Source organism: Acomys minous, assembly GCF_964271855.1.
Source record: "Acomys minous genome assembly, chromosome: 8".
NCBI lineage: Eukaryota > Metazoa > Chordata > Mammalia > Rodentia > Muridae > Acomys > Acomys minous.
The window spans coordinates 46,856,906-46,875,290 of record NC_140489.1 but is presented as its reverse complement, the minus strand read 5'-3'; the positions used below and the strand labels follow the sequence as shown (position 1 = coordinate 46,875,290).

The 18,385-nt window shown below is 46.1% G+C and overlaps 1 protein-coding gene across 2 annotated transcripts in view; it reads left to right on the top strand.

Annotated features, from left to right (window-relative positions):
- Window positions 1-17,857, top strand: part of ABHD12B (abhydrolase domain containing 12B) — a 31,826-nt gene extending 13,969 nt beyond the window's left edge. For both annotated transcript variants that reach the window (XM_084793240.1, XM_084793241.1), the window contains 8 exons: window positions 1,018-1,063; window positions 3,580-3,709; window positions 4,275-4,312; window positions 6,468-6,547; window positions 15,388-15,470; window positions 16,914-16,992; window positions 17,479-17,597; window positions 17,679-17,857. In XM_084793240.1, the coding sequence (XP_084649366.1) occupies window positions 1,018-1,063; window positions 3,580-3,709; window positions 4,275-4,312; window positions 6,468-6,547; window positions 15,388-15,470; window positions 16,914-16,992; window positions 17,479-17,597; window positions 17,679-17,706 (603 nt within the window). In that variant the 3' untranslated portion in view covers window positions 17,707-17,857. The remainder of the gene's footprint in view (window positions 1-1,017; window positions 1,064-3,579; window positions 3,710-4,274; window positions 4,313-6,467; window positions 6,548-15,387; window positions 15,471-16,913; window positions 16,993-17,478; window positions 17,598-17,678) is intronic.
- Window positions 17,858-18,385: the final 528 nt, after the last annotated feature.

The window sequence follows — 18,385 nt, the reverse complement described above, 5'->3', positions numbered from 1 at the left end:
TGCTTAGCTTCTGTGCGTTGGCTCGCTATTTGGAGGTAACGCAACCTGGCTCAAACTGAAAGTCCCAGTTAGTTTCTTGTAGCTAGGTTTGAATGTTGAAGAACTCTGATGAGGTTTAGCACACACATCTGCTGTGGTAGGAAGCCACAGTGCATAGACGCAGGCAGGCCCAGGCAGGCTTGGGCTGGAATCTTGGCTCCACCCATAACTAATTGTAAAACATCTAACTAGTTACTGCGACTCTTCAGTTTCTTTATCTATAAAACACATCTCTAAGAACATCTCCTCTTTGTATATTGTTGTATTTCAGCTTGTTAAAAATTAACTTTTCATAGTTCTTTCTTTTTGGTTTTGTTTTTTATCTACTTGGGACTGGGCAATGATTTCATGTCTTCCAGTTGTAATCTCTTTATTTCTTTTTCTTAGTTGAAAATATATCTTTTATTTGATCATATTCAAGATAAACACCTCCCCATTGTGAGATTGCCTCTCCCCACAACTTTGTGTAGTGTCTCTTTCTCAGAGAAACTCACTCACTCATTCTTGCAGAGAGTGTGCGGTCTCAGGGATCAAGCCCAGGGCTTTAAGCATGCTGGGCAAGCGCTGGACCGCTGAGCTACACCTCCAGCTCTAGAGCCTGCTCAAATGGAATTGCACATGAAATCAGGCACATAAGTACAATAAATATCATGTAAGCCTCCAGCAGCCCTGAATAGTATTTGCATATTTTAATGGTTAGCGAGCAGGCTAAGGTTGCATTCCTGGTTAGTGGCAGAGGCCAGATGTAAGTGACCCGGGATGCTTTCCACCTTTCTCATTGACTTTCATCTCTAGATTTGAAAAGCAAAGAATCCTTGTGATTCAGATGTTCAAATCAAGTGCTTTGGCATGTGCCTTACCAGCTAGCCGTACCCCAGCCCCTCAGATCACATCTTTGCTCCCATGACAACTAGGGACATAGATGTGTTGCAGAGCAGCCTTCTCATCTGAGGCGATAACAGCTCATTTGGTACACAGGTGCTGAGTGATGGCGGCTTCCACGTGTTGTCTGTGGACTACAGAGGTATGTGCTGAGAACAATGTGCAGGGATGTGACGGGGCGTGTGCTGAGAACAGTGTGCAGGGATGTGACGGGGCGTGTGCTGAGAACAGAGTGCAGGGATGTGACAGGGCGTGTGCTGAGAACGGTGTGCAGGGATGTGACGGGGCGTGTGCTGAGAACAGTGTGCAGGGATGTGACAGGGCGTGTGCTGAGAACAGTGTGCAGGGATGTGACGGGGCGTGTGCTGAGAACAGTGTGCAGGGATGTGACGGGGCGTGTGCTGAGAACAGTGTGCAGGGATGTGACGGGGCGTGTGCTGAGAACAGTGTGCAGGGATGTGACGGGGCGTGTGCTGAGAACAGTGTGCAGGGATGTGACGGGGTGTGTGCTGAGAACAGAGTGCAGGGATGTGACGGGGCGTGTGCTGAGAACGGTGTGCAGGGATGTGACGGGGCGTGTGCTGAGAACAGAGTGCAGGGATGTGACGGGGCGTGTGCTGAGAACAGAGTGCAGGGATGTGACGGGGCGTGTGCTGAGAACAGTGTGCAGGGATGTGACGGGGCGTGTGCTGAGAACAGTGTGCAGGGATGTGACGGGGCGTGTGCTGAGAACAGTGTGCAGGGATGTGACGGGGCGTGTGCTGAGAACAGTGTGCAGGGATGTGACGGGGCGTGTGCTGAGAACAGAGTGCAGGGATGTGACGGGGCGTGTGCTGAGAACAGTGTGCAGGGATGTGACGGGGCGTGTGCTGAGAACAGTGTGCAGGGATGTGACGGGGCGTGTGCTGAGAACAGTGTGCAGGGATGTGACGGGGCGTGTGCTGAGAACAGTGTGCAGGGATGTGACGGGGCGTGTGCTGAGAACAGTGTGCAGGGATGTGACGGGGCGTGTGCTGAGAACAGTGTGCAGGGATGTGACGGGGCGTGTGCTGAGAACGGTGTGCAGGGATGTGACGGGGCGTGTGCTGAGAACAGAGTGCAGGGATGTGACGGGGCGTGTGCTGAGAACAGTGTGCAGGGATGTGACGGGGCGTGTGCTGAGAACAGTGTGCAGGGATGTGACGGGGCGTGTGCTGAGAACAGTGTGCAGGGATGTGACGGGGCGTGTGCTGAGAACAGTGTGCAGGGATGTGACGGGGCGTGTGCTGAGAACAGAGTGCAGGGATGTGACGGGGCGTGTGCTGAGAACAGAGTGCAGGGATGTGACGGGGCGTGTGCTGAGAACAGAGTGCAGGGATGTGACGGGGCGTGTGCTGAGAACAGTGTGCAGGGATGTGACGGGGCGTGTGCTGAGAACAGTGTGCAGGGATGTGACGGGGCGTGTGCTGAGAACAGTGTGCAGGGATGTGACGGGGCGTGTGCTGGGAACAGTGTGCAGGGATGTGACGGGGCGTGTGCTGAGAACAGAGTGCAGGGATGTGACGGGGCGTGTGCTGAGAATGGTGTGCAGGGATGTGACGGGGCATGTGCTGAGAACAGAGTGCAGGGATGTGACGGGGCGTGTGCTGAGAACGGTGTGCAGGGATGTGACGGGGCGTGTGCTGAGAATGGTGTGCAGGGATGTGACGGGGCGTGTGCTGAGAACAGTGTGCAGGGATGTGACGGGGCGTGTGCTGAGAATGGTGTGCAGGGATGTGACGGGGCATGTGCTGAGAACAGAGTGCAGGGATGTGACGGGGCGTGTGCTGAGAATGGTGTGCAGGGATGTGACGGGGCGTGTGCTGAGAACAGTGTGCAGGGATGTGACGGGGCGTGTGCTGAGAATGGTGTGCAGGGATGTGACGGGGCGTGTGCTGGGAACAGAGTGCAGGGATGTGACGGGGCGTGTGCTGAGAATGGTGTGCAGGGATGTGACGGGGCGTGTGCTGAGAACAGTGTGCAGGGATGTGACGGGGCGTGTGCTGAGAACAGTGTGCAGGGATGTGACGGGGCGTGTGCTGGGAACAGTGTGCAGGGATGTGACGGGGCGTGTGCTGAGAACAGAGTGCAGGGATGTGACGGGGCGTGTGCTGAGAACAGAGTGCAGGGATGTGACGGGGCGTGTGCTGAGAACGGTGTGCAGGGATGTGACGGGGCGTGTGCTGAGAACAGTGTGCAGGGATGTGACGGGGCGTGTGCTGAGAACAGTGTGCAGGGATGTGACGGGGCGTGTGCTGAGAACAGTGTGCAGGGATGTGACGGGGCGTGTGCTGAGAATGGTGTGCAGGGATGTGACGGGGCGTGTGCTGGGAACAGTGTGCAGGGATGTGACGGGGCGTGTGCTGAGAACAGTGTGCAGGGATGTGACGGGGCGTGTGCTGAGAACAGTGTGCAGGGATGTGACGGGGCGTGTGCTGAGAACAGTGTGCAGGGATGTGACGGGGCGTGTGCTGAGAACAGTGTGCAGGGATGTGACGGGGCGTGTGCTGAGAACGGTGTGCAGGGATGTGATGGGGCATGTGCTGAGAATGGTGTAGAGGGATGTGACGGGGCAGAAGGCTTCGGATGACTTCTCGGTTTGGAGGGTGTGATGCTATCTACTCCTCTTCTTGCTGCCAGGGTTTGGGGATTCCACGGGGACACCCTCAGAGGCTGGACTAACCACAGATGCTATTTGTGTCTATGAATGGGCCAAGGCAAGAAGCGGTAGAACTCCTGTGTGTCTGTGGGGCCATTCTCTGGGTACGGGGTAAGTGGGAGCTGAAGAGGTGTCTTTGGTGGGTCCTTCGAGGGGATTTTTTTTTCTTTAAAGGCATTGCAAACAGGGAAGGGAAGCCAAACTGAGATTCCTTGGGTCCTTGTGAGTTCTCCCTCCCTCTCTCTGTCTGTCTGTCTCTCTCTGTCTCTGTGTCTCTGTCTCTGTCTCTGTCTCTGTCTGTCTCTCTGTGTCTCTGTCTCTGTCTCTGTCTCTGTCTCTGTCTCTGTCTCTGTCTCTGTCTCTCTCTCTCTCTCTCTCTCTCTCCAGAACCTGCCCTGCCAATATGCCTGCTTGTAAGGTAGTAACAAGCCCGTTAAACTCCCTGCATTAACTATGACATTGACATCTATTCTGGAAGAATTCACAAGACCATTAAAGAATAAGATCCCTACATTAAGGTCTGTGGTACCCTTTGAAATTCTGGGCACAGTTGTTTGTCTGGATTTTCTAGGCAGAGAACCTGGAGCTTTTCAGCAGTTGCTGGTTCTGGGTTGTGGAGGCCACAGGGTCCTCTCCGACTGCCATGTTTCTCATGGACACTGTCATTGTCTTACAGAGTTGCAACCAATGCTGCCAGAGCATTAGAGGAGAAAGGTAAGGGAAATTTCTTAAATGGAAGACTTCTGGCTTGAGATGGAAAAATATAAAAGTAAAGAGGTTTTGTGAAATCTGTGTATACACTGACCACAGATTCCCCGGTGCCCCAATTTTGAAGGATTAAAAAAAGAGTATAACTGCTTCTTTTCTAGGCTGTGAAATTAAGAATAAATACTAGCTAAAACTGCTTTGTTGGTCATGGGCGCACAGGAGGCTGAGGTGGTAGATTTGGAGATTGAGGTAGCCTGAGCTACATAGCAAGTGTTAGTCTCAATGAGTCCTATTTCTAAAGCGATGTAAATTTGAATCATAGGACAGGAAGATAATATATTCTGAAATGAGAACAATAGCCATCCTACCCTCTAGAGCCATTTTTCCTAATATTCATGTTGGTGTTCATCAAAGAGATCTGATAGAGTCGGAGGATGCAGCTGACTTTCTTGCTTTCTAGCTGGTTTTATGAATTTAGAATCTCTGTGAATAGCGCCAGACATTTGTTTAAAGATCAAACAAACAAACAAACAAAAACCCCAAAAAAACCCAAACAGTGTTTCCTCCATGTATAGAAGTAGTGGATAATAGGGGAAAAAACCATTATTTACCCTAATGCTGCTATGAAGTTAAAAAAAAAAAATCTCAAGACCAATTGCTTGTGGTTTTCCTTTGTTTGGCAGTTGCTTACAGATTCTCACTGTTAAGCTTGTATACTTTCACTGAGAAACATGTAACATCTGTCATCTGTCTATCTATCTATCTATCTATCTATCTATCTATCTATCTATCATCTATCTATCTATCTGTCTACCATCTCTATCTCTTATGTCTAAGGATGAAAATCCTGTGTGTCTACCCTAACACTCTCACATTCTCACTCTTCTCTCATACCCACGGTGCAGCTGTCCACAGCCTGGCGGCTAATTCCATGTTTCTCTCTCTTTCTCTTAGCTACCCCTGACTTCTGGCAGCTGTGGGAACTTAATAGCTTTTCTAGCCTGTTGTTTTTCTCTCAAACTCCAGTAAAAATGTCTTTGGACTTCAGGGTTTTTGTTTTGTTGTTGCTGTTTTTTTTTTTTTTTTTTTTTTGAGACAAGGTTTCTCTGGGTAGCCTTGGCTGTCCAGGAACTTGCTTTATAGACCAGGCTGGCCTCAAACTCGCAGAGATCCATTTGCCTCTACCTCCTGAGTGCTGGGATTAAGGCATGTGCTACCATCACCACCTGGTGCTTTGTTGCTTATTTAACAGTGCTGGGCATCGAACCCAGGCCCTCAGGAATGGTAGGCAATTGCAACACCACTGAGCCACAACCTTGTCTCTTTATAGACCTAGTTTTTTTTTTTTTATTAAGTGATAGTAATTGCTGATAGGAAGTGTTAGATTGAGAATTTGGGGTGATGCTCTCTTCTTCCAGGAATACTCTACTTTTCTCCTTCAAGGCATTTTGGGTGGAGATAAAGTCACCATGATCCAATCAGAGATTAAGTTGATTTGAAGCTGGACTCAGCCTCTGTCAGGCTTGTTTTATATCTAACATACTGTTTTTCCTAGAATGAAGTCCTTTGAGGTCACAGCCAAAACTCAGAGAACTGGTCTGAAGTCTTCCCACCTCCTTGTTACTAACTATACCCTGAATAGTTAGTAATTGTATGTGTATGTGTACTCACATGCATGTGCACACATATGTCTGCATGTGTGCATGTGTGTGCATGTGCCTGTGCATATGTGTCTTCATGTGTCTGTGTGCACATACACATACATGTCTACAAAACAAAGTGGATGGTTCCTGTTGAACAACATCTGAGGTTGACCTCTGGCCTCCACATTTATGTGTACACATGCATATGTATGCTTTTCATATACATGTGCACCAAAATGAACGTGTGTGTGTGTGTGTGTGTGTGTGTGTGTGTGTGTGTGTGCACATACGTTCTTAGTCCCTACACCAAGACTGTCCCCCAAGTATGGTGTGGAGTTAAAGAGACTGCATATTGAAACACTTCATAAATGGTTTTAATATAGTCAGTTCATGTACAAGACTTTGAGGGCCGCTTCCTTATCTAGGGAGGGTGGCATTTTGGTATTTGAAGAGGAAAATTATTCATTTTCTATTTATTTTTGAATTACTCGTTTCTTAAAATCATTTTTATTTTCTAGGATGTCCAGCTGATGCCATTGTCTTAGAAGCCCCATTTACCAACATTTGGGTGGAACTACTCAACTATCCTCTGCTAAAGGCGAGTCTTTCATTCCTCTTGCCCTATGTCGAAGTGCAGGCATGTTTCTACACCCAGGCGTTTATGAACACAGCCACTTCCTTAGTGAGCTTCATGTTTCTGAGTCGTTCTAGCCTTGGTCAGTTTACTATTGAAGGCACAAGAGTTCTAACAGACTGAGGAGCTGATTAAGTTGAAGTCCCCCTGCCCCCCTAATTAACTGTATATATTTTATAATTTTTAGAGCATGCATTGCTGAAGTGAACACATATTTTATAAATTTTAAACCCATTAGATATAGCTATATTATGGTAATTACTTATTTTAAGTTGGCAATACAATTTTATACATGTTTTAGCTCTATGAGTGACAGCTATGTCTCTTACGTTATTTTATCATAAGGAAGATTCTAGAGAAAATGCTTTTACATGGCACTGCAGATATGGACAATGGTCTTCTCAAGAAAGTAAAACAGAGATGAGTAAAAAAAAATCTGTTGTGTACATTATCCTATTATTATTGTTGTTGTTGCTATAATTTTTAAAAATATATTTTATTAATTTATTCATATTGCATCTCAAGTGTTATCCCATCCCTTGTATCCTCCCATTCCTCCCTCCCTCCTATTTTCCCCTTACTCCTCTCCCCCTCCCCTATGACTGTGACTGAGGGGGACCTCCTCTCGCTGTATATGCTCATAGGGTATCAAGTCTCTTCTTGGTTGTTGCTGTTATTATTATTATTTTCTTTTTGAGATAGGTTTTATTTCATAGCCCAGACTGCACTTGAACTCACACTGTGTAGCATCGGCTGACTTCCAACAATGACAATCCTCCTGTCTCAAAGTTCCAGGCCTGACTTCCATTGTTTGTAGTCATATACTGACAACTGTGAGCAAATGAAGGTTTACTAGAGGAGTTGGAGGAAAGGCAATAGTTTTAGAGGCACAAATTTTAAATCATTTGATGCTATAAGGCATCATGGGGCTATTATACTGTTTATTTCTAAAATGTTTTGTACCATAAGCCAGCACAGACTTTTCTGAAGTTTGCTTATGTGCTCTCAGGGGAGGGTAGCCACAGCTATGTCTTTCTTTGCCGTGGTCCTGCCAATGTGTGGGTCTCTGAGGAATGGTTTGGTTTGAGCTTCTTTATATATAAATTATAGAATTACATAGGTTACATTCTATTTACTTTTCTCACCTAACATTCTACTTATGAGACTTTATTCTGGATGTATAGAACTGTAGTTTGGTCATTTCCATTGTTATATAGTGTTTGGTTATAATGCACATACCACCATTTACAGGTTCATCCTGTTACTTACATTCAAGTCACTCTCAGTCAGAGGCAATTTATAACATTGTTGGTGTGTATTCTGTCTCTGTCTGTCTGTCTGTCTGTCTGTCTGTCTCTGTGTGTGTGTGTGTGGGGGGACTTGAACTTATGGCCTCACACGTGGTAGCCAGATGCTCTACCACCAAGCTATGTACCTTGGCATGTATTCTTACACTTGTTTCTATTTCTTTCTTGTCTCTGTGAGTGTTTTGCTTGTATGCCCCATGTACATGCAGTGCATGCAGAGGTCAGAAGGCGGAATTAGATCCCTCGGGATTGGGGTTATAAGTGACTGTGCGCTGCCATGTGGGGGCTAGAACTAGGACACTGGGAGGGCAGCCAGTGCTCTTAACCTCCGAGCCATCTCTCCAGCTTCCTCCTTGTGTTCTGCTAACGTGCAAATCTGTCACTGGGTGAGCATGAGGACTGAATTGCTGCATGTGAGACTGTGCTGTGGCTCTTACAGTGCTGTGCATTTTTCAAAAGTGAGATTACCAGCCTATCTCTCATCAAGTGTGTGAGAATCATACTTGTATCACAGGTTTGCCCACAGGTTTTTCTGGTGAGTGACAAGTAAATGTCATTTAGATATCATCTCCTGTGAACTTGCTCCTGTTTTTCTCCCCTGCCCCCATTTTTTAAGATCGAGCTGCATTTTACTTGTGGAAGCTCTTCATAGATGTTAGCGTGGGTCCTCAGGGAATCGTATTGCAGGTCCTTTATGGTATTTTGCCAGGCCTTTCCACTCCCTTACTGGTCATTGTGAAGAATTATTCTTCAACTTAATGCAGAACAACTCACCAGTTTTGTGCTTTGTATGAGGAAATTCTGCTTACTCAAGTTTGTGCAGATATCTTTCTAGAAACGATTTTATCTTTTATGTTAAAAGCCACAAGTCACAGGTTTGGATGCTTGTGTGGAGGGAGGTATCCATGGGACCAGGACCACGTGCTCATTCTGCAGTGGTACCAGGATTTACATGTGCTGGTCTGTATGAGGACACACACACACACACACACACACACACACACACACACACACACACACTTGCTTGAGTCTCGTTTCTCTTCATCGTCCACGGACTATTTCAATATCTTAATGTTTGCTGTACAAGTCACTCAGTTTTGTTCATACTTAGCATTCACTGCCTTGGGTATTCTTAATTTTTTCCTTTTTCATTTTTTATTTGATATAGATGGGTGTTTTGTCTGCATGCACGTCTGTGCACCACATGCACGCTATACATAAGGAGGCCAGAAGAGGACGTCAGGGTCCTTAGGACTGGAGTTCCGGGTGGTTGTGGGTCGCCATGAGGATGCTGGGGACTGAACTTTGTTCCTCTTGCAAGAGCAACCAGTGCTCTTTGAGCCATCTCTCCTGTCTTCCCTTGGCTGTTTGTTTTTGTTTTTTGTTTTTTTGTTTTTTTCCTTTCCTGAGACAGGGTTTCTTTATGTAGCCCTAGGTGTCCTGGAAGTCACTCTGTAGACTAGGCTGGCCTTGAACTCATAGAGATCCCCCTGCCTCTGCCTCCCTAGGGCTGGGATGAAAGGCGTGTGCCACCACCGCCTGGTGCCTTGGCAATTCTTAACCCTTTTTGTTTTTGTATATCTATTTTGGGATACTCTTGTCAATTTATCAAAACAAATTCTGGAACTTTGACTGGGATGCATTGATCAGTTTGGGGGAACTGATACCTTCCAAATGCTGATGATGCACAAATGTTCTATTGTCTTTTGTTTGCGTTTCTGTTTAGTTGCTTATTTGTTTATCATGTAGGTTTCTTTAGGTTTTGCTTTCTAACTCCCTCTCTGAGAAGCTAGCCCAAAGCAAGGACTTTGTGAATGGCTGACTGAGGGAGAGCATCGAGGAAAGCCCCACAGGTGAATGGGGTGCTCAGATAAGGAGGGGTCAGAACAGGCAGCAAGTTCCAAGGGAACCCCATGGATACTATGCTATGCTGTGTCCCTGTCCTCCCCTTGCTCCTCCCCCGCCGTTCCCTTAATTTTGTCTTTTCCTTTATCTTTCCTTGCTGGTCTCTTTCCAACCTTTTGGGTTAGAACAAGTATATCATTATTCTCTCTGTTGTATTTTTTCATATTTAATTTTTCATTTGAAAATTTCTTGAGATGGTATTACTTTTTTTTTAAGACAGGGTTTCTCTGTGTAGCCCTGGCTGTCCTGGAACTTGCTTTGTGATCCCACAGAGATCGCCTGCTTCTGCCTCCCAAGTGCACAACTATGCCCAGCATCATCTAATAATTTATTTAGGGGATTCATTTTTTAATTTATGTATTAGGATATACTCTACCTAGGCCACATTTCTGAATCCTGCAAGTTTTGAAATTTGTTTTAATTGTCAGCTAGTTCAAGGGTTGGCAAGGTGGCCCAGTGGGAAAGGACACTCGCTACCAAGCCCGATGTATTCTTTACCTTTTCATTGCTTAGTAAAACATCATGACCAAAGAAACTTATTAAGAAAAAGAGTTTACCTGGGCTTACAGCTTCAGGAAGTTAGAGTTTATGATGGTGGAGTGCAGCTACGTGGCAGGTGGAGGGAGCAGTCGCTGGGGGCTCACAGCTCATCCACAACCAGGAGGCAGAGCGCACAGTGGGAATGGTATGAGTCTTTTGAAACCTCAAAACCTGTTCCCAGTGACACACCTCTTCCAATAAGACCACACCTCCTAATCCTGGGGTTGTGTGTGTGTGTATGTGGCGATTTAAACATATGAGACTGTGGGGGCCATTCTCACTCAAGCCACTTACATCTGATGACCTATAATTGATCCCGGAAACCCACGTGGTGAACAGAGAGAATCAATTCTCATAAGTTGCCCTCTGACCTTCACATCTGCACTGCGGCATGAAAGCGTGTGTATACATGCACACACACACACACACACACACACACACACACACACACACACAAACACATATGTGCAATAAACAAATATTTTACTTTTCATTTAGTTAAAATATTTTATAATATCATTGTGATTTCTTCTTGACCATATAGGAGAAGTGGGAGTACTTTTCATAACCTTTATATAATTTTTGGAAATTATTATTAGATGTGTTGTTGATTCCTTCATCAACTCTATCAGCATCTAGGTGTAGACTGTTGTCTTAGTTAGGGTCTCTGTGTCTGTGATAAAAGCAACTTGGGGAGGAAAGGGTTTATTTTATCTTACAGCTTATACTCCCTACTGAGGGAAGTCAGGGCAGGAGCTCAAGGTAAGAATCCGGAGGGAGACAGTGGAAGAATGCTATCTATAGCCCAGAATTCCTCTTTCCTCTGCCTCCCAAGTATCTAGGACTACAGGTGTGTGCTAACACACCCAGCTTCTCCCAATTTTAAGAAGTCTATTCAATTTTAAGTGGCATGAAGTTTACAGATGTTTGTTGACACGCAATGATAAACTCACGCCCTGATCACACCTTCTCTGCCAGCATGGCAGCTCAGAGGCACTGCACCGTGGAGCCTGGGACGTTCTGATCACATGGCTGACTGGCGGGGCACTGCAGCCCCAGCCGGGATCATCCCTGCATGTTGCTGGCCCAGGGAAAGATCAGCATTCAACGTGCTCACACCTTCTGCTCAAAAGGCGTTACTTTGGCACCTTGGTACAGTTTAAAACTGCAAACCAGGAGCTGTCTGATATAACAAGCACTGCACGACTAGAAGCTTACTCTCCTGTAGTGTTTCACAGTCCCTAAGAACCCTGGCTCAGGCGTCTAACTGTCCAGGGTTAACTTTCTGAATTATCACTCACAGCTGGGGCGGCTTCTTCTTCTTCTTCTTCTTCTTCTTCTTCTTCTTCTTCTTCTTCTTCTTCTTCTTCTTCTTCTTCTTCAATGCTCAAGTGGCTTCATCTATAAACAGGGATTAGAAAAGTTTATTCAGATTTGCTGTGACAAATTAATAAATATACATACATACATACATACATACAAAAGGCAACTACAGCTGTGCCTACTTAATAAGCACTCAGTGGGCTAGAGTTGTTTCTTTGCACATGTGGTGCTAGACCCTGATCTTTACTGTTGATTAAGACACAACGAGGGCCGTTTCACAGGTGGAGGTAGAGAGGGGCTCGGGTCTTCTGCTTCCCGCTCTGGTTGGAAGGGACCACAGAGATTCAGTTCTTCTTGTCAGTTGGGATGGTGTACGTGATGAGCATAGACTATGGATTCAGACAGATTTGGGTTTAAATCTAGCCTCTGCCACTAATCCTGAATGGATCCCCTGACCCCAACCCCGACCCTGACTTTCCTGAGTCTCCCACTTAGGAAAAATAATGTGATTGACAATGCTTAATGCACAGCATTGCTACAAAAACAAAACACAGTAACAACACCAAAACAAAACAAAACAAAAACCAAAACCAAAACCAGACCAACCAAACCAAACCAAACAAAACAAACAAAACCAAAACCACTCCAACTAACTAACCAACCAACCAAAACAAATGAGACACTTCGTGGGAATACCCAGCTGCCACTAGGACACCAACAATACCTGTTCCCTTCCCTACTCATTCTGTTTCAGAGTGGACTAAAAAGTATTACAGAAGAAAGGGGGAGGCAGGAAGACCAATTAAGAGCCTGCCTCTGTGGTCTGGTCTGGGCGTAACCACCTGACCTCTTAGTCTCAAAAGCTGTCTCTCCTGGTAGGGAGTGAGGCATGATGGGAGGAGAATGGCTTGGGTCTGCTTTCTTCTTACTCCTTCAGAAGCTGAGGTGAATTGCTGAAGGGTTTCTCTTACTGAATTTTTCTCCCACGAGTCCCGATTCCAGGAGAGGTGGAATTAGGAGACAAAGAAAAGAAAACAAACCTGGTAGCCTTTGCCCTTAGCTTTAGAAACAGAGGGAGAAGAAAGAGAGAGAGACAGTTGGATGGCCAGCACACACCTGACTGCAGACCATCCTCAGAGAGCTGCAAAATGTGCAGGCCAGGCAGGTCCTGGGAGCTGAGGAGGCGTTCAAAGCCGTGGCTTGCACACTAGGTGTGCAACAGGAGTCTACTTGCCCTGTGCCAGCTGGTAAGCTAAACTCCCTATGGAGTTGTGAATTCCCTTCTAAAAGGTCAGAAAAAAAATATTTAAATAGCTGTAACACATAGGAGCTCTAGGAGCACACGTCAGGTGGCAGGCTATAGGCCCAATTTTAATGTTTTTTTTTTTAAACTGGTGAGCTAGGGGAGGTGGTTTATTGAGTTAAAGCACCTGTTGCCAAAATTGATGACAAGGGTGATCCTTAGAACCCACATGGTTGAAGGAGACAACCAGTTCCTACAAGTTGTCCTCTGAATTCCAGGTTCACACAGCACATGAGTGTGTGTGTGTGTGTGTGTGTGTGTGTGTGTGTGTGTGTGGTATATGAGCATGCATACACACATGTATATACACTCTAAATAAGTGCAAAATTTATTTTCAAAAGTGTGGCACTGTGTATCTATGATATAAGTATTGAGAAAGTTGAGGCAGAAAGGTTAAGAGGTCAAAACCAGCCTGGCATCATTGTGAGAGTCCATCTAAGAAGACAAAACAGAACAGAACAAAGCAAAACAGCACGTGAAGTTTGCTGGACCTGGCCTGCCTATTCTATGCCCGTTTTAGACCTTTGGCAGTGCCCTGCTTACTACATTGCATCCTTCTGGCTTCCCCTCAAAGCTACAGGAGGGGAACTGTGTGAGATTCTGCTGGTCTTTCCTTTGGAAAATTCTACTCTAAGAACGAAACCTGAAGAATCAGGCCCACCAAGGAAAAATAGCTAACAGCCTGAGGTACACACAGGGACGTTTGCATAGAGAGGTCTCATTCCACCTTTATGACATATTTATTGAACATCTGTTATATACCAGAGAGTCTTCTAGATCTAGAGGGTAACAGAAGAAAAGAGAAATGTCTTGTGCACAACACCCCCCACCCCGTGTCCCCCCCATGCCCCAACCCTGTCCCACCCCAGTGAAGAAGTTGTATTCTCGCAGGAGAAAGAGAAGGCCAGTCCCAATAAGGCAACACTGACCAGCTGTGGGAGAACAACCTTGTGTCACAGGGAGTGCTGAGGGCCAGACTTCATAGCTGGCTTGGAAAAACCTCTGTAAAATTGTCCTGAAAATATACATACAAATAACATTATTCAGACTGAACAGCTTATACTTAGGAACATATAAGTATTTTATATATGCATATATACATATAGGCATGGAATAACAATTAGTGAAAAAAGGAGCCATAAATTTGAAGGAGAGAGGGAGAAAGAGGAAATGAAAAACATTTTAACTAAGTTATAATCTCAAAAATTAAAAAAAAAATGTAAAATGGGATAGGCAAAAATCTAGAGGTATATGGACACAAAAAAGGCAAAAATAATGGTGTCATTTTGATGAAGTCTGGAAGCAGAAGGCAGCCAAATCAGACAAAGCCAGCAAAGAGTTTAGTGACAAAAGCCTGGGAACAGAGGCAGCCACCCAAGTCTGCAGGGTGTCAAAGGCCCAGGTGCTATATTTGGCTCAACCTAAGCATCCTTAGAGGGTGTTAAGCTAACCGGTGCTAGGATCTGATTTACAGGTGGGGAGGAAGGAAGCAGGGGCTGCATTCGTCCAAAGGTAGAGTGGCGCGGGCTGGCAACAGTGGAGACAAAGGAAAAGATTGGATTTGGGATTCAGTTTGGGGGTGCAGAAAGGTGGGAGGTGGGTGCTGTGGTGTGCATGGCTCCTGTCCGCTGCTCCATGTTTTCAGCTGAAAGCAGAAATTTTCAGGGCGTATGGACTAATTTGTGTGATGAGGTAATCACTGTGCTGAAAGGTGGATTCAGCTCCTACTCTATTGGCTGCAGCTTGTCACTAGAGGGCAGAACGGCAGCTGGGGTATTGTCCGCCATTGTCAAGACCGGAAGTGTCTTAAAGCGTTATGATAACAAACCACGTCCAAGCATTTGGAGTGTTCAAATCCTCTCAAATCGATTATCTATGCATCAAATATCCTCACCAGGATGTGTTCGTCTGTGTGCTGCTCCCTAAACAAACTAATTAGTTCTGCTGGCGATAGACGCAAACTTTAGATTTCGTGTGTTGCTGCTCCTGGGCGAGCCTGGCTGTCACGTGCTTTTGCAGTGACGCATCGTAGGAAGATACAACCGAGCGTTTACGGTGAAGATCTTTGATGGTGGAACTCATAGGTGCCCTGTTTCTCCCCTCATTTCTGGTTTCCCGCCCCCCCCTCCAAATTCTTCAATGAAAGGAACTAGTTTTGAAGATCCCAAAAATGGCTTTGTTTTGTTTTAAGTTTAGTGTAGTTAGAGAATGGTGGCTCTCTTGCTCCTTAGGGCTCACAAGGTGAGAGGCTGTAGCAAATTGCATGCCTGCTTGGGAAGGGTGTTCTGAGCCCCTGCAACCATGTATTCTAGACAGTGATGGGACAAGCATTAATATCTTTGGTTTTTCTTCCTTCCTTCCTTCTTTCCTTCCTTCCTTCCTTCCTTCCTTCCTTCCTTCCTTCCTTCCTTCCTTCCTTCCAATAGATTTACTGGAAGCTTCCAAGATGTTTAAGAGCGGTTATGGATGCCCTTAAAGAAGACAAAATCGTCTTCCCTAACGATGAAAAGTAAGCTGATCAGGATGCTTGCTCTCGCTCCTGAGTACCCAGCATGTCATACAAGATGGGAGCCTGGGGTGTGGGTCTTACCTGTCTCTGGATTTCGTGCTAGTTCTTGGGATGGGCACCAGATTTGGAGTAGGCTTTCTACACATCTTAGGATCTGCTGTTCTCCTCCTTATGTCTGAATCAGTGCTTTCCCCAAACCAGTACATTCTCTGGCATCATAAAGATGCATCTATATAGACCAAGTGAAAGGATGCTGGGGTCTAGTCTGTCTGTGGGGGACCCCTGACTGCTAGGGCTTATTCCTCATGCAGCCTAAACCTAGACCATACCAGCCAGCTGACCCAGCAATAGATCCAATAATTAGGAATAATTTAAGAATGCTTCCAAGGGGCTGGAGAGATGGCTCAGAGGTTAAGAGCACTGACTGCTCTTCCAGAGGTCCTGAGTTCAATTCCCAGCAACCACACAGTGGCTCACAACCATCTATAATGTGATCTAATGGCCTCTTCTGGCCTGCGGGGTTACATGCAGGCAGAGCACTGTATATATAATAAATAAATAAATCTTTTTTTTTTTTAAAGGAATGCTTCCAAGTAGGCAACTATTCCCCCTTTCCTATTTGAACATCTGAGGAGAGCTGGCTCTCTGAGCAGTAACTCTAGTGATGGATTTGGAAGGACAGGGAAGTGTCTGCCTAGGCCCTGAGAGTGGACATCTGTCTGCATGCCAGGGACCTTCTGCATTGCCAAACTGGGGGAACCAAGTGAATAATCACACCTGGGGCTGCACGTCCACTCCCTACTTTTATGGGGAGATGTAAATGAATTGCTACAAGGTCTCAGACAGTTCTGTGATTTTTGAGTTATCTTATTTTGCAGACTTTTAAAGATTTATTTTAATTTTATGTGTGGGTACTTTGTGCACTATGTCTGTATAGTGCCCAAGGAGTCCAGAAGAGGATGTCAGGTCCCCTGGGACTGGAGGTACAAATGGTTGTGAGCTGCCATAGGTTGCCAGAAGGAATAGCCAGTGCACTTAGCCACAGGGCCATCTCCCTATTTTACAGACTTTTAGTTAGGATACTTCTGGCATTACACAGCAAAGTAGAATTAAAGATAAGGATTACTAATGTCATGCAAATCCATTATTTCAATATTATCAACATTCAGTGTCATCAATTTTCAGTATTATCAAAATTCATGTAGAAGTGAATTAACTGGATTCAATTGTATGAGTAAAATGAAACAGTGGGGAACATGGATTGGGGGGGGGCGTGTAAAAAGGTTACTGGGTGAAGGCTTGCACACATGATGCTGTGGCGTTTTGGAAGGAAGACTTTATTTTTTTTTTGTGCTTTGGGCAAACTTCACGTGTCACTGAATTTGGAACTTAAGCGCTTGGGTTGAATTCCTAAACTGGGTGTTTCTCTCCCATCCGCCCCAGCGTGACCTTCCTGTCCTCCCCACTTCTCATCCTGCACGGAGAAGACGACAGGACGGTGCCTCTTGCATGTGGGAAACAGGTATCCCAAGTGCTCAACCCTTTCGTCATCTAGGTGACCTCTGCTTGGAGCTTAGAGGTCTCTGACACTACAGGGGATCCTCTATACCCCTAAAGACTGTGCTCTTTGATCTGAACAATGAGTGTCTTAGGGAAGTTTGGGGCTACGGGTAGACCTTATTCCCTCACTCGGTGTCTGTGGCTAAGTGGTGGACCTCCATGTTATTGCTAATGTTTTCCTCCTGTGCTGGAGTGGGCCCCCAGCCATGCTTTGAGCCTTTGCAGTGAGGTGTCGTCAGAGGAAGAATGAGGGTTCATTAATATTGTTAGTCATAGGCATTCTGGTCCTTGCTGTAGAAACAGCCAACTGAGGACCTGGAGGGTCCCTAGGTCTCTGACTTGGTGTGAGACAGCCCCCCCCCTCCAAGTTCCTTTCCCTTTTAGGAGAGTGGGACTAGGAGACCTACGGCTGTGTAGGACCCTCTTTGACTCTTTGCTTCTCCTGCAGCTCTATGAAATTGCACGCAGTGCCTACAGGAACAAAGACAGGGTCAAAATGGTTGTCTTTCCTCCTGGCTTCCACCACAACCTTCTTTGTAACAGTCCCATGCTGCTAAGAAGCGTGAGGTGAGAACTACTCTTGCTAATCATGACTCCTGGGTCATAAGGGTGACCAGGGCAGCGCTGACCTAAGTTCTTTCTCTGCAGAGACTTCCTGAGGCAGCAGTGGGCATGAGAGATGGTAGCAGATGTGGTCGCCTGAGCTGTGTGGTTCCTTCACACAAGATTACATTGGGCTCCTTGGAGGAGCTGAAGCCTTTGACTCTTCCACAGGTCACCTGCCATTTGAATAAAGAAAGCTGTGTGGAATGTGTTTTAGTCCATCATGTCTGCCTTGTGAATCATGCCGAATTCAATGTGGCCCATCTATCAATGTCTGCTTATGAAACCTGCTGGGGATGTTTGTGAGCAAGGCGGCTGCTGGTGTATGAACTTGGTGTCTGCCCTCAAGCTCCTGTGTTGGAGTTTACCCATCAGTGTGATGGTATCAGGAAGCAAAGGCTTTTGGAGGTGATTGGGTCATGAGAGCTGGGCTCTTATGAATGGAGTTCGGTCCCTGCAGCACAGGCCCACAGGGGCTCTCTCTGTTTCTTTCACCAGGGGAGGACAGGATGAAACAGTACCATTTAGGAACCAAAAAGTGGCTCACCAGACACTCAACCTGTGGGCCTCTTCATCTTGGACTTCTCCCATTGCCAGAACTGTGAGACTAAATTTATGTTTGTAATTTATCTGGATTAGCACCTTTTGTTATATAACAGCTTGAGGCAACAGAGCTAGCAGCCTGGAGCTTGGACTCTGATCGTAGTGTAAGAAAGAAGATATTTTACCTCAGCTCATTTAAATGGCATTAA